Source organism: Labeo rohita, unplaced genomic scaffold (genome assembly GCF_022985175.1).
Source record: "Labeo rohita strain BAU-BD-2019 unplaced genomic scaffold, IGBB_LRoh.1.0 scaffold_248, whole genome shotgun sequence".
NCBI classification, from domain to species: domain Eukaryota; kingdom Metazoa; phylum Chordata; class Actinopteri; order Cypriniformes; family Cyprinidae; genus Labeo; species Labeo rohita.
The window spans coordinates 18,498-34,622 of NW_026128748.1; the positions used below are offsets into that span (position 1 = coordinate 18,498).

At 35.5% G+C, this 16,125-nt stretch overlaps 2 protein-coding genes across 42 annotated transcripts in view; both read right to left on the minus strand.

The window, feature by feature from the left end:
• The window catches only part of LOC127159740 (NACHT, LRR and PYD domains-containing protein 12-like), a 46,968-nt gene that overhangs the window by 11,915 nt on the left and 18,928 nt on the right, over positions 1-16,125 (minus strand). For 8 of the 41 annotated variants that reach the window (XM_051102521.1, XM_051102510.1, XM_051102513.1 and 5 more), the window contains one exon: positions 2,400-2,428. The exons of 9 other annotated variants lie outside the window; for them this stretch is intronic. In XM_051102521.1, the coding sequence (XP_050958478.1) occupies positions 2,400-2,428 (29 nt within the window). Of the gene's footprint in view, positions 1-28; positions 203-933; positions 1,105-2,254; positions 2,429-3,667; positions 3,697-4,049; positions 4,224-4,611; positions 4,783-16,125 lie in introns of all 41 variants that reach the window. 24 more of the 41 variants (XM_051102514.1, XM_051102500.1, XM_051102498.1 and 21 more) reach the window with 11 other exon arrangements.
• On the minus strand, positions 6,810-13,766 carry LOC127159744 (protein NLRC3-like). The gene is made up of 7 exons (XM_051102538.1): positions 13,669-13,766; positions 12,847-12,948; positions 12,077-12,187; positions 11,179-11,280; positions 10,578-10,638; positions 8,731-8,926; positions 6,810-8,644 (listed from the first exon to the last, which is right to left on the minus strand). Exons 1-7 carry the CDS (start codon positions 13,713-13,715, stop codon positions 6,810-6,812), a joined length of 2,454 nt encoding a protein of 817 aa, XP_050958495.1. The 5' UTR covers positions 13,716-13,766.

Consider the following 16,125-nt stretch of genomic DNA (forward strand, 5'->3'; position numbering starts at 1 on the left):
CATTTTGATTCTTGTATGTGAACCTCACCTCAAACTCTCCAGTTTACACTGTGAATTCTTCAGTACACCACATAAGTGATTTACTCCTGCATCTTTTAATTGATTCTCACTGAGGTCCAGCTCTCTCAGGTGCGATGGGTTTGATTTCAGAGCTGAAGACAGGATGAAACACTGATTCTCTGTAATACTGCATCGACACAGACTAAAGACGGACAGAGAAAGACAACAGGTCAGATTTATGATAGTTATTCAAGGTTTCGGAGGATTTGTTTGCTGTGTCTGACAGTAACTGTCATTTTAAACTGACAGCTACAAGTACATCACAAATACCGATAAGTTACAAGTAATGAAATACAAAGTTATGTCAGTTCAAGATCAATGCAATCTCACCCTTGGTTTGTTCAAATTCATTTTATACGTTGTTCAATAACAATACAATATGTACAATAAGATTTTTTTGAAAACACTGGTAAAAAAGTAACCTAGTTAACATTAATTTACAATGAGCAATGGCATCTTAATGTTAAACACTTAATGTCAACACTTACTAACATTTTTTTTTTTTTAAATCAAAAGTTACTGCTGTTAATAATAGTTTTAAAAAAAAAATGACTGAACAAACACCTGCATTCAATATCTAACATTAACAAAGATTAATAAATGCAGTCCAATAATTAAAGACAAATGGTGCAAAACACCTGAATAAAATATTGGCTATTTTCCATGTGTTCACATTTTTTGTGTAACCCTTAATTAACAGGTGAACATTGTTTTTGCTTAGCTAGGAGAGACATCTGTGTATTTATGGTGACCTCCTTTTTTTGTGGTGCTGACAAAAACAAAAAAAAACAAAAAAAAACTGCACACTCAAATGAGAATGATGAACTACTGTGACATTACTACATGACATGTTAAATGTTGTGAGATACTCACAGCAGTGTGTTGAGTTTACAGTGTTTATCCTGCAGTAGAGCAGCGATCTGATTCACTCGTGTGTCTCCTAGTTCACGTTCACTCAGATTTAGCTCTCTTAGGAGTAATGGGTTTTTACACGTAACTCCAGTCAAAAACTGACAAGCTTCATCTGCATCAAAACTCAAAAACCTGAAGAAGGGAAGATGAAGCAAGATTCAGTTCAGTGTGCATTCTATTACAAAACATTTTAAGATCATCAAACATTGTAACAAAAGCTCTTGTTAATCTTAACAGTTCTTCTTTGAACATTTAAATAAACATCTTAGCAGCACCACAAATAAGTGATCATTTATTATATCATTGTTATATAATTTATTTTGTATTATTTCATCACGTCTCACCTCAGTATCTTCAGTTGACAGTTTGGATCCTGTAGTAAATCATTGAGCTCCTTCACTCCTGATTGTCCAGGATCATTTCCTGTGAGATCCAGCTCTATCAGGTGTGAAGGGTTTGATCTCAGTGCTAAAGCCAGAGCTTTATATCCGTCTTCAGAAATACTGCAGTTTGAAACTCTAAAAACAATTTTAAAAAAATTTAATTAATATTCAGGTTCAAATTCATGACATGTTTTAAAGTTTCAGCTTTTTCAAAAAATAAATATTTTTGTTTTTAGTACTTTAGGGCTGTAGATAATACATTAAAAGATTATTAAATATGAAAAGTTCAGATGCAAAACCAGCTAAATCCATCTGACTTGTTTTTTTAAATCATGTATTTTTATCAGGCTCAGATGTATAGGTTTCTATGCAAGTACCAGTACTTTTGATTGGTCTGAGGCTGATATTTTACAGAGTTTGAAGGAAAAGTATTTGATGGATGTATAATATGTGAAGGAGCATTCACTCAGTATGATTATCTCATTTTTGACCAAGATGGCTTTTAGCTGGTCTTGCATCTGAACTCTTCATATGTTTCAAATTTTGACAATGTAATTGATTATCCTTGTTAATTTATTAAGATATAAATAGAATATGCAGAAAACAGATGATTACTATATATATCCTAACACTGTATATAACCTACTTCTAGTTCATGTTCAGTCAAATTCAGCTCTTTGTATAGTAATGGGTTTTTACCCACAATTCCAGTCACAAACTGACATGCTTCATCTGCAGCAGGACCCAAAAATCTGACAAAAGAGGATATATATATATATATATATATATATATATATATATATATATATATTGACATTTCCTGCCATATATGTATTAGTTGAAGTCTTTATGAGCTAAAACAGATTGAACACTATGTAATGTTATTAGTTTACACTTACCTCAATATCTTCAGTTGACAGTTTGGATCCTGTAGTAAATCATTGAGCTCCTTCACTCCTGATTGTCCAGGATCATTTCCTGTGAGATCCAGCTCTATCAGGTGTGAAGGGTTTGATCTTAGAGCTGAAGCCAGAGCTTTATAACCTTCTTCAGTGATACTGCAGTCTGAAAGTCTACAAACAATATAAACACACTTTTACACACTTGTATATTCTTCATGTTTTATGGAAACAAGATGTGAATGTCATACTTTATAATATACTGCTTAGCAAAAAAAAACAAAACAAAAAAAAAAACACCTTTTAAGTCATCTATATATATATATATATATATTTCACTTTATTAGCTGTTTGAGTTTAGTTGAGTTTTTCAGTTGTGCTTGCTTTTATTTTACTGCAGTTAACAAATATTCTTCTTTTATTTTAGTTTTAGTTACAAAACTGGTAATCTCTAATTCTTCCCACTTCTGGAGGAGATTCAAAAATATATAATATTCCCATATCAGCCAATGCGCAATACCGATCACATTGCTGTGGTGTTAATTTTAGCTGATGGTGAAATGTACTCACTTGAGTATCTTCAGCTCACACACAGGATTCTTCAGTCCCTCACAGATCTTTTTGACTCCTAAGTCCAGCAGACAACTGTTATTCAGGTCATTTCTTTCAGGATGGTTTTAGAGGAGAGAACAGTAGCTAGAACTGAACAGCTTTTTTCTGTCAGCTCACAATTATTCAGCCTGAACAGAATAAAACAACATTATTTTTTTATCAGGACATATTCAGTACACTTCAACAGTTCCTCATATCTATCACACATCACTGACAATCTTTTATAATGATAAACCAAAGTTACAAATGTATGTGATGTTATAAAACATCACTCACTTCATTTTCTCCAGTTTGCTATGAGAGTCCATCAAAAGTGCAGATAATTTCTCCCCATCCAGATCTCCTAATTTATCTTCACTCAGATCCAGTTCTTTCAGTAGTAATGGACTTGTACCCAAAACTTTAGTGAGATAATCACATGCCTTCTGTGCAGCAGGACTTTTCAGAAACCTACAGGAAGTAGTTAAGAATTTTAAATGATTTATGTTTTTACATTATTGCCACACATTCTGTTGTGTGTCTGTTGAATTTCTCTGAATTGCAATTTAATTCAGTTCATGTCATTCCTATTTCACACTGGTCCATTTGACCCCTCTATCTAGATTCATACAGCTAATTTAATCTGTGGTTGAGTTTTAAATACTAGTGTGTATTACCTGATGGTCTTTAATTTGCACGAATCATCCTGTAGTAAATCACTGAGCTCCTTCACTCCTGATTGTCCAGGATCATTTCCTCTGAGATCCAGCTCTATCAGGTATGAAGGGTTTGATCTCAGAGCTGAAGACAGAGCTTTATAACCCTCTTCAGTGATACTGCAGTCTGAAAGTCTAAAAAAAAGATGTTATTCTTGCTTAAAATGTACCTTTACAAATGCATATTGACATGTATTTTCAGTTATCTGCATTTCTGCACTTTTCTAGGTCTTCACTATTCCTGAGATTTCTAGTTTATTCCCATTTAGTAATCTTAGTATCAATGCAGTCACATGCTCACATCAATGTGTTGATTGTACAGTGTTTATCCTGCAGTAGAGGAAAAAGTTGTTTCAAGTCTCCAAGTTCACGTCCACTCAGATTCAGCTCTCTCAGGAATAATGGATTTTTACCCATCTATTGAAGCTGTGAAAATAATATAGAAATAACACTTCTATAAACAATTAAACTGTTTTGTATTGTCTTACCTCAATGTCTTTAGTTGACAGTTTGGATCCTGTAGTAAATCATTGAGCTCCTTCACTCCTGATTGTCCAGGATCATTTCCTGTGAGATCCAGCTCTATCAGGTGTGAAGGGTTCGATCTCAGAGCTGAAGCCAGAGCTTTATAACCTTCTTCAGTGATACTGCAGTTTGAAAGTCTAGAACAGAAATGTAACAGTAAACTGATTATTCTAGAAATTACCTTTACATTATTTGCCCATTAATCTACATCTTAGACCTACACTCACATGATGATCTCCAGTTTACAAACATTTACAAGGGTTTATTTATCTAAAACTCTACAGGTGTGAAAGTTTTTCACCTGAATGATCCACAAAATACCAGTGACCACAAAGAAAACAAGAAAATAAACATTTTGAAATTACCTAATAAAGGTCCACACTTAAACCCTACTGAAATGCTGAGGTAGGACCTGGAATGTACAGTTCATGCTGGAAAGACTACAACTTTCACTGAGCTGAAGCAGTTCTGTCCTCCTTTCTGTGGCAGACTACCAGCTCAACATGAAATTGTAACACAACTTACCTCAGTATCTCTAATTTGCAATTTAAACTCTTCAGTCCAGTGCAGAGATGATTTACTCCTGAATCCTGCAGATTATTATTGTTCATATTAAGTTCTTTCAGACTGGTATCTGATCCAAGAACTGCAGCCAGAGCCGGACAGCTTTTGTCTGTTAAGTTACTATCATTTAGCCTACAAGAGAAATAAAAATCACCATAGAATTAGATACTGTAAAGAATCCTGTCTATGGTCTTCAGTCCGCTCCCACCAGAGGTCGCCGTTCATTATACTGACTTTCACACTACACAATGTTACAGGTCACCCTGGACTACATTTCCCATGTCCCATTTCACTAATTACATTCACACCTGTAACCAATCACACAGACTATATAACACCCATTTACATGCTCTTACGGGCAGAGTATTGTTTGCGCTCATCTCTGTGTTTAGCAATAGCAGCATTACAGAGCCATTCTGAGTTTTCTTAGTCCTGTAGTCATATTCATTGCCTGTTTCACCCATGTTTTGACCATAGTCTGTTTACCTCATCTTGTCTGTTCTGTGCCAGCCCTGAACCGTTTCCCGTCTTGCACTATCTCTTTGTCTTGCCATTTCAGACTTTGTAGTCCACCTCGTCTGGACTATTGCCTATTTGTGGATTACCTATTTTCCTCGCCCTCTGGATTACATTCGCTGGCGACTGACCCACACCTGTCTTTAGATTACTCTTTTGTCTTACCCTGTTTAGATCTGTTTGCTGGTATTAACCACTGCCTGTTTTGACCATGTCTTGGAATAAAGCTTCCGCAACTCTCTTGTCACGCTGACTCAGTAACAGATACATGTAATATATTTGTTGAATATATTCAGTGAGTAATGTGAGCTACCATCATAGTACTCTTCAAAAGTAGTACTGCTATATTTGCAATTTCTTTGATATAGTGAAATATTTCCTAGATAAAAAGAAACTAGCATTCTTGATTAAATCAATAAAGCTTTAATGATAAGCCATCATACATTAAGGACAGCTTCATTCATCAGGTAGTCAGGAAGCTAAACTCCCTCCTGACCTTGCCCCCTCCACTCTTTTGCCCTATGCGCCACCGAACTCTGACCCTGCAACCTCTCCCCCAGTTCCCACACCCATAGGTCCCTCTTCTCCCCCCTCCTACTAACACAATGTGACCCGCACCAGTCACTTTGTGCAGCATTGGACTGACCTCATTTAACTACCTCTTCTGAAAGTTTAACCCTTTAACTGTCACCGTCCACTCTATGGGACGCCTACATTTACTTCACCATATTACAAATAAATCCTAATCTAATCATGACAAACTATACATCACATATTTTTGTCTTACAAATTATGTAGGAAAAGTAATAGATTAATATATGTCAAGAGTGCAACTTAAAAAAATCTACATCATAACAGGAGTTCTGACCTTCGTCACAAAAGACTTTCTTTGTTTCCTTTTTCCCTTTCACGCTTTAGATATCATAAGAAATTATGTATCTTAAAATCTCAAAATTCATCTTTTGAAAGGCATTTTAAAATCAGACATTGCATTACCACCCAAAATGTACATAAAAATCATATTACAAAATGTTTTCATTCAAGAATTCTAAAAATCTAAGTCTGAATAGAGCATTATTTATGTCTGTGTTCAAAAATGGGAGTGACAGTTAAAGGGTTAAATAAAGACTTCTCTCTGAGCTTATTGTCACTTTAATCAGACTGATAAGATTTTTGCACTACAATCATTATATCTGCACTTTTTATTTCACTAGTTTTATCTGCCATGTGCCACTGTATCTATTTTTCACATGTCCTTATTTGTATATTTGTATAGTTGTATTTTATAGATATGCATTTTGATATCTGCATTTTTATGTTCTGCTGTTACATTCTATGTTCTACAGGGTCTGCGAGTAATGTTATTTCAATTTTCTTCATGTATGTGCTGTGCATGTGGCAGAATTTACAATAAAGCCAACTTTGACAATGACTTTGATTAAAGTGCTATCTCTTTCATCTTAATGACTGCCTTGAGGTGAAAAATATTGGGATTAAACAAAATATAATTCAACCATAAAGGAGTCATTCATTTATACATGGTTTTTGATTAAGAATCAGTATAGATCATGGGTGTCCAAACCTGTTATAGATCAGTGTAGAAAATGCATTTTTAAGATGAGAGCAAAACATGACAAAATGACTTACAAAGCTCTTTTGGAGGTTTTGATGACTGCCGATAGTCTAATAAGACACTCATCAGATTTCTTGAATTTCTGAAGATCAAACTCCTCCAGCTCCTCCTCTGATGTCAACAACACAAAGGCCAAAGCAGACCACTGGGCAGGTGAAAGATCAGTAGATGAGAGACTTCCTTTACTAAGGTGGGTTTGAATCTCTTTCACCAGAGTTTGGTCGTTCAGTTCATTCAGACAGTAGAACAGATTGATGGATCTCTCTGGAGACAAATTATCCTCTAATTTCTGCTTGATGTACTGAACTATTTCCTTTTTGCTCTGGTCGATGGCATCTTGCTGTGTCAACAGACCTTGTAAAAGTAGTCGATTGGATTGGAGTGACAAACCGAGAAGAAAGCGAAGAAAAAGGTCCAGGTGTCCACTGTCACTCTCAAGTGCCTTGTCCACTGCAGTCTTGAGCAAATCAATCATGGTTTTATTTCTGTTTTCTTGTTCTGTAGACTCATAAACAAACACACTCTTCTTGTTGATGTCTAGAAACAGATGTGCATAAAGGGCCGCAATAAACTCTTGAATGCTCAAGTGAACAAAGCAGTACATGGTACCAAGAATGATTCCCGTTTCCTCTTTAAAGATCTGGGTACACATGCCTGAATACACTGATGCCTTATAGATGTCAATACCACAGGCTTCCAGATCTGTGTCATAGAAGATCAGGTTGTTTCTTTCCAGCTGATGAAATGCCAGTTTACCCAGTGAATGGATGGCATCTTTATCCCAGGAAATATCTGGAGCATACTGTCCATCATACTTCCGTCTGCTTTGCACTATCTGAAAGCGGAGAAAATGTGTATACATTTGCGTCAGAGTCTTAGGAATGTCTTCATTATTTGATTCCTGCAGCGCTTTGGAGGTGTCATCAGCCTGATTGTTTTTCAGACCATAATTTTTTTTCTCCTCCAAAATATTCTGGAGAACAGTGGCTGAAATCCAGCAGAAGACTGGGATGTGGCACATGATAAAAAGACTCTTTGATTTTTTTACATGATCAATAATTTCACTGGCGAGATTCTGATCCATGAACCTTTTTTTAAAGTACTCTTCCTTTTGTGCATCATTGAACCCTCGTATCTCTGTCTCCCGGTCGATACAGTCAGGAGGAATCTTACTGGCAGCTGCTGGTCTGGTTGTGATCCAGATGAGAGCAGAAGGAAGCAGATTTCCCTTGATGAGGTTTGTTAGGAGAACATCCAGAGAGGCTGGTGATGATACATCATGCCACGTCTCATTACCATCGAAGTTTAAAGGAAGACGACATTCATCCAAACCATCAAGGATAAACAGAACTTTGAACTGATTCCTTCTGATAAGGTTCAGTCTTTTTGTCTCTGGGAAAAACTGACTTATAATGCTTATCAAGCTTTGTGTTTCTTTCTCCTTTAGGTTCAACTCTCTAAATGGAAGAGGAAATATAAACCTGATATCTTGATTTTCTTGTCCTTCAGCCCAGTCCAAAACAAACTTTTGCACAGAGATTGTTTTTCCAATGCCAGCAACTCCTTTCGTCAGTACAGTTCTGATCTTTTTTTCTTGTTCAGGAGCTTGAAACATCTTTGTGCATTCAACCTGTATCTCTTGTGATTCAAGATGCCTGGAAGCAACTTCAATCTGTCTTACTTCATGTTCAATATTGATGTGTTTACTACCACCCTGAGTGATATATAGATCTGTGTAGATGTTATTCAGAAGTGTAGAGTCACCATGCTTTGCAATTCCTTCAAACACACATTGATACTTCTTCTTTAGGTTACATTTTAGTTGATGAATGAAGACCAGCTCATCTAAACACCGGAAGGAAAATACAGATATATATATATTAGAAAAAAGGCATAGGAGGTAACATGACAGATGGTTTTGAGTCTCTTACCTTCTAGAGTATCAGCAGCTTCATCTTGCTTCATCTCTCTCAGGAAGCAGAGGGTGAGATCAAGAGCTGCTTCCTTGGTATCACATCTATTCTTATTAAAGTCCTCCACTAAGTATTGTATGTTCTTTTTTTGTAATATATTCATAAATTTCTCCAGCTCACTTTTCAGAAATGGGATCATTTTGTTCTCAAGATCCTACAAAGCAAGTAAAAGTCAAAGCAATCAGTGCTAGTTCTTGTCTTTGTCTCAGACTAAAAGGACTCTGGATTTTACTTCAAAACCAGCCAAAACCACAACTGTTACTGGTTGTAAAACTTCATGCTTTCTTTTGATACTGCTGTGCCCAGTCAGAACTGAATGGGGAATTGTGTCATACATTTTACCAAAATAATAAAAAATGACCAAATATTTCAAGATCTGATTCCAAAAAAAGTACTTGTATAAGATTTTTTTATTATTATTATTATATAATGTAAAATTAAGAAAAAATATATATATGAAGAGTTTGGTTACAAAACGCGATAAACGCCATTTTTTGACATTTGCATTTTATTATTGGAAATCACTGTTCAGATGTACCTTAATCTATGTGTGAATTGCTGCCATTAATAAAATTTAAGAATGTACATTTTAGGCCTCCTATAAAATGTATTTTTTCACAAAACGCGATATCCGCCAGACCAGTTTCTTTACAAAGTGCGATATAACCAGGGTTCGAAATTAACACCCGCCAACCCGCCAAATGCGGGTTAAAAATCATTTTGGCGGTTATTGATAAAGACTTACCAGCCAGTTTGGCCGGTGATGCATGAGCCAATCATGCAAATCATGTCAGAGACGCTCTGGGTCGTTTGTCCCCTCCGTCCTACATTTCACATGAACACTACACTACGGGTGACGTTTTAGATACCTATTGGCAGCAGCGCGCAGATACTGTACGCTTCGGTTTGCGGGTCCAATCAACGACGACAAGGGCGCGAAAATACAAACAAGAAATAGAAAATATCGGATGAGCAAAGAGGACTGAGCTGGACAGCGAAATAAGCTAAAATCAAAATGCTGCGGTGGTTAGGACAGACGTCAGGATCAGGAAGAGGTGAGAAGAGGAAGGAGGCAGAAGATGAAAATGCTCAGCATCCCCTGGGAAGAGAGTCAATGCCGGTGAAGTGCTCCGAGTTTGCTCATTGATTTAACGATAATATCAAAACAAAAAACATTTTTAAAAAGAGGATTCAATAGGCTAACTAAAAAACGTTTACCATTTAATTGTTTATACTGTAGGCGAGCTGTCAGTCACGTAGGCTACGTTTATAGCGTTTTGCAAAAAAAAAAAAAAAAAAAAAAAAAAAAGGAATGTTATGTTATGTTGTGTTCTGGCCAAAACTAACTCAGAATCGTATTATTATTAATCAATCTTTGTATATACTATTCCATATATTTATGATGTATTGTTTTTTTTAACCAATTTAAGATGTTTGACAATGTTAAGATAAATATGTTGCATTTTGGCATGGTTTTTGACTTATTTATGAACTATTTATGGACATAAAATTAAATAAAAAATATCGTGGATTTGAAAAATATTGTGTCCCTGGCCTTCACTGAGCTCAAGTAATAGTTTAATGTACAAAAATTGTGAATGAACTTGACTGTTGATGTCTTAAATAATAATGTCAAATAACCAACATTTCTCAAAATGGATATATCTCGTTTTGCAACGAAACTCTTCATATATATATCACAAGAGCAAGAAAGCTGTTTTCACAAATATGTGCAAGATAGCAAAACATGATATTGATTTTATATAAACCGTAATTAAACATTTCCAAAAATGTGTTTTTCCTACCTGGAATATTGACAGGAGATTGTCTTTGAAATTCTCTTGGTACCTGTGAGTCTCTTGAACCCTGTTTAAAAATGAAATACTGAATTTCCAAGCAAAATATTAGAGACATCTCTGGCATTTTATTAACAACAAATCTGGGTTACTATTTTTTTCTTTAGCCCATGGCGGTATTGAATGAGGCTGCACGATTAATTAAACTAAAATTGTAATCACTATGGCTAGGTGATGGTGTTTCCTCACTTAAGTCTGGTGGATTGTCACTTTTAACAGACACTTATCAGATCAGAAAGAAAGAAAAAAACACTACAAGAGATACTTAAGTTTTACTAGATAAGATTTCATGTGATTAATTCCAGTATAGATGTGTATTTTGGTCCTTCTCATAATTATAGATGGATTTATTTATGTTTGGTTGCCTGGAGTTTATTAATGGTAAAGTTTTGTCCCTTAGTGTCCACCTATGTAGCTCCAGACTGAGTTCAGTAAAGGTTAACAGACATTATTTCTGCAATCTATTGTTTTATTCAGTTATTCAGTATTTATTTTATCACATTTACCACAGTGAAGAAATTAGCTAATGCAACGCTCTGATGTAAAATACCTTTTGATAGATGGTGTTTCCTCACTTAAATTTTGTGGTCGTTCCATTGAACTGTCACTCTTCACAGACACAGAGCTGAACACATCTGAGCCCGATCTTACACTAATGACACAAAGAACAGAGAGAGAGAGAGAGAGAGAGAGAGAGAGAGAGAGAGAGAGAGAGAGAGAGAGAGAGAGAGAGAGAGAGAGAGAGAGAGAGAGAGAGAGAGAGAGAGAAAGAGGTTCCTCTGTCAAACTTGCAGAGAGTAATGTGTCAAATGGTTTGTACAGTTCAGTTAAGTTCAGTTTAATTCAAATTAATCTGAAGTGCTACAGTCAAGTGAAATTCTGGTTCCTCATCCTGTACAATATCCATTTCATCATAATTGTGTGTTTATTGTTTACATTTTCTGGTTCATTACTGGTAGCTGTTACTTCATTCTGTCAAGTTTGTTGTTAAAATTATTTATTTAGAGTCAAATATTAGAGATATCTCTGGCATTTTATTAACAACAACAAAAAAAATAAAGCATTTGCTGTACAAGCTGAAAATATTGTTTAAGTATAGAATCTGGGTTACAATTTTTTTCTTTAGCCCGTGGCGGCACTGAATAATGCTGTGCGATTAATTAAACTAAAATTGTAATCACTATGGCTTAGTGCAATTATCGAATTGCAAATGGCTGTGATTTAACTGAATAATTAAATTGGAGACTGCGCTAATTCTGACAGAAAAAATGCTCATGAGCCCCCTAGTGGCTGTCTGTGTAACTATACAATTGAAAAGAAGCTCCAGACTGGGGTTAATAAACAGTAAAGCAGTTAAAAATACTTAGATATTTAGTGAAGTTCCATCACATAAACAACAATTGAGAAACTAGCTAACACGGCAACATAATGTAAAACACATGAAATACCTTTTGGTAGATGACGGTGTTTCCTCACTTAAGTTTGGTGGATTTTTAAGTGACTTGTCACTTTTAACAGACACAGAGCTGAACACATGTGAGCCTGATCTTTCAATAACACTGATCAGAGAGAGATAGAGAGAGAGAGAGAGAAAGAGAAACACTTCAGTCTAATTTGAATAGATTTAATGTAATACAATTCAGTATAGCTGTATAGCTATATCACTACTATATGGTTGTATTTATGTATGGGGGCCTGTTCTGTTTTCCATGGTGAATTTATGCCACCTAGTGGCTTCCTATCTAATTGTGTTGTTGAAAAGACTGATCTCTTCAATTTAAATACATCTCTTTCTGTGATTTATTGTTTTATTTAGTCAAGTACCATAAAGACACAGAATGGAAAACATTTAAGTCTGATCCTATACTGATGACACAAAGAGCAGAAAGAAAAAAAAAAAAAAAAAAAAAAAACACTACAGGAGATTTAAGTTTTACTAGATGCGATTTCACGTGATTAATTCCAGTATAGATGTGTATTTTGGTCCTTCTCATAACTATAGATGGATTTATTTATGTTTGGTTGCCTGGTTTTTTTTTTTTTTTTTTTATGGTAAAGTTTTGTCCCTCAGTGTCTACCTATGTAGCTCCAGACTGAGTTCAGTAAAGGTTAACAGACATTATTTTTGCAATCTATTGTTTTATTCAGTTATTCAGTATTTATTCTATCACATTTACCACAGTGAAATTAGCTAATGCAACGCTCTGATGTAAAATACCTTTTGATAGATGGTGTTTCCTCACTGAAATTTACTGGTTCTCCTATTGAACGGTCACTCTTCACAGACACAGAGCTGAACACATCTGAGCCCGATCTTACACTAATGACACAAAGAACAGAGAGAGAGAGAGAGAGAGAGAGAGAGAGAGAGAGAGAGAGAGAGAGAGAGAGAGAGAGAGAGAGAGAGAGAGAGAGAAAACACTTCAGTCTAATTTGAATAGATTTAATGTAATACAATTCAGTATAGCTGTATAGCTATATCACTACTATATGGTTGTATTTATGTATGGGGGCCTGTTCTGTTTTCCATGGTGAATTTATGCCACCTAGTGGCTTCCTATCTAATTGTGTTGTTGAAAAGACTGATCTCTTCAATTTAAATACATCTCTTTCTGTGATTTATTGTTTTATTTAGTCAAGTACCATAAAGACACAGAATGGAAAACATTTAAGTCTGATCCTATACTGATGACACAAAGAGCAGAAAGAAAAAAAAAAAAAAAAAAAAAAAAAACACTACAGGAGATTTAAGTTTTACTAGATGCGATTTCACGTGATTAATTCCAGTATAGATGTGTATTTTGGTCCTTCTCATAACTATAGATGGATTTATTTATGTTTGGTTGCCTGGAGTTTTTTTTTTTTTTTTTTATGGTAAAGTTTTGTCCCTCAGTGTCTACCTATGTAGCTCCAGACTGAGTTCAGTAAAGGTTAACAGACATTATTTTTGCAATCTATTGTTTTATTCAGTTATTCAGTATTTATTCTATCACATTTACCACAGTGAAATTAGCTAATGCAACGCTCTGATGTAAAATACCTTTTGATAGATGGTGTTTCCTCACTTAATCTTGGTGGAGGGTCCATTGAACGGTCACTCTTCACAGACACAGAGCTAAACACATCTGAGCCCGATCTTACACTAATTACACAAAGAACAGAGAGAGAGAGAGAGAGAGAGAGAGAGCAGTCTGAGCCCAACCCTGTTTAACATCTACATCAACGAGCTGGCAGAAGCTCTAGATCATTCTGACGGCATCCCAGGCCTTGCTCTACACGACTCTGAAGTAAAATGCCTTCTGTATGCGGATGACCTGGTTCTGCTGTCCCCCACAGCTGAGGGTCTCCAGCACAGTCTGGCCCTGCTGGAACAGTATTGTGAAGAATGGGCACTAACAGTAAACCTGGACAAAACCAGAGTCATGGTGTTCCAGAAGAAGGCCAGGTCTCAGGGAAACAGATACCAGTTCAGTTACGGAGAAGAAGTCCTAGAGCACAGCACCAGTTACACTTACCTGGGCATTGAGATCTCGGCATCAGGGGGCTTCAGTCTGGCTGCGAAGGCCTTGAATGAGAGGGCCCGGAGGGCATTTTATGCCATAAAATCACGATTTGGCCAATTAAAACTACCAATTAGAACATGGATTAAATTATATCACGCAATCATTACACCAATTCTACTATATGGGAGTGAAATTTGGGGACCAATATTAAAGTTTGAAAATTGGGATAAAAGTTTAATAGAAAGAACACAAATGGAATTTGCAAAAAACATTCTAAGGGTAAACAGAGGCACTTCTAATGATGCCTGTAGGGCTGAACTGGGCTTATACCCCTTACATATTGAAATAAAAAAAAGAGCTGTTCAATTCTGGCATCACCTGACTCAATCCAACACTGAATCTATTCAATATAAAGCCTTTCTTGCCAATGAATCCCCCACAGTGTCTCATCCTCTAAATGCACTCGTGGTTAAACTAATGAATGAAAATCAAGCAGACCCAAACCAGTCGGACTCCAACCACAACCCTAACATTCATAAAGAAATTGACAAAAATCTGAAGTATAATTATGATGAAAAATTAAAAAACAAATTCGATCTTCAAACCAAACTCCAGTGTTATTCAGCCCTAAACAGAACTACCAAATTGGCAGATTACTTATCAATTAAACAATTAAAAGAAAGACAAATTCTTTCAAAATATCGACTCAGTGACCACGACTTAGAAATAGAAAAAGGAAGACATAAAAAAACCTGGATTCCTAGAGAACAGCGATTATGTAAACAGTGTGACTAGATTCAAATAGAGGATGAGAAACACTTTCTTCTTGTCTGCCCCAAATACAGCACTACAAGGCAAATATTCTTTTCACAGTTTGAAGCTTTGAATTGTTCATTTTCATCTCTAAATGACTCAGAGAAACTACGCTATATACTAGGAGAGGATGACATGGCAGTCAGACTAGCTGCAAAATATGTATACGCCATACACACCTTACGAAATGGTTAATTCATTGTATTTGTTTGCTTTATTTTACATGTTTTTCATTGTGTATTTGTAATTATTATAATCAATATTAGAAATACTGTCTACTGTTGCTTTGTATTTTTATAGTATGTAGTATGTATGTATGTATGTATTTATTTTCTCTCATTTATTATTCATTTTATTGTCTCCTCTATTGCTTTGGTAATTATTTTCTGTGCTTTGGCAATACTGTAACACAAACGTCATGCCAATAAAGCAACTTGAACTTGAACTTGAACTTGAACTTGAGAGAGAGAGAGAGAGAGAGAGAGAGAGAGAGAGAGAGAGAGAGAGAGAGAGAGAGAGACAGAATTTTGAATTTTAAACCAACCTTTAATACAGTTTCTAATTACATTACACAATCAACACATTACTCATTTTTCACAAAAACCACATACATACATAAATTAAAACATTACAAACTCCAAGTCTTCACTGACAACTTCACACAGAGCACTCTTACAACACCAAATCGTTTCAAAACACATAAGATCTCCCATAGTTTTATAATACCGGAAATCAATCAGAATTCTAGATTTCACACGATTAAAAAAAACTATTTGTAAGTTACTACTTACATTTTGTTCAATCTTAATTTTCCGAGTATCATAAATTGACATTTTTGCTTCACCCACAAGAACAACAAAATCAATGTTTTCACGTATATTTAAATCCGCAAATAAACACTTCCAATGAAAAAGTCTCATCAAAACGATTAAATAAATCACTTAAAACTTTAAACAATGGATAAAGTCTATTACAGTACACAAAAGTATGATATACAGTTTCTTTCTGAAAACAAAAAGGGCATTCATCACTGCTACCTGGATCAGGCCTGGACTGACCATAGGGCATACCGGGCAATGCCCGCCGGGCCGACGCACATTTTTGGGCTGGGGCTGTCAGTCATAATTTAATATTTTTTAAAAAGTTTATTAGGCCAATTTATTTATTACCGCAACGGTAGA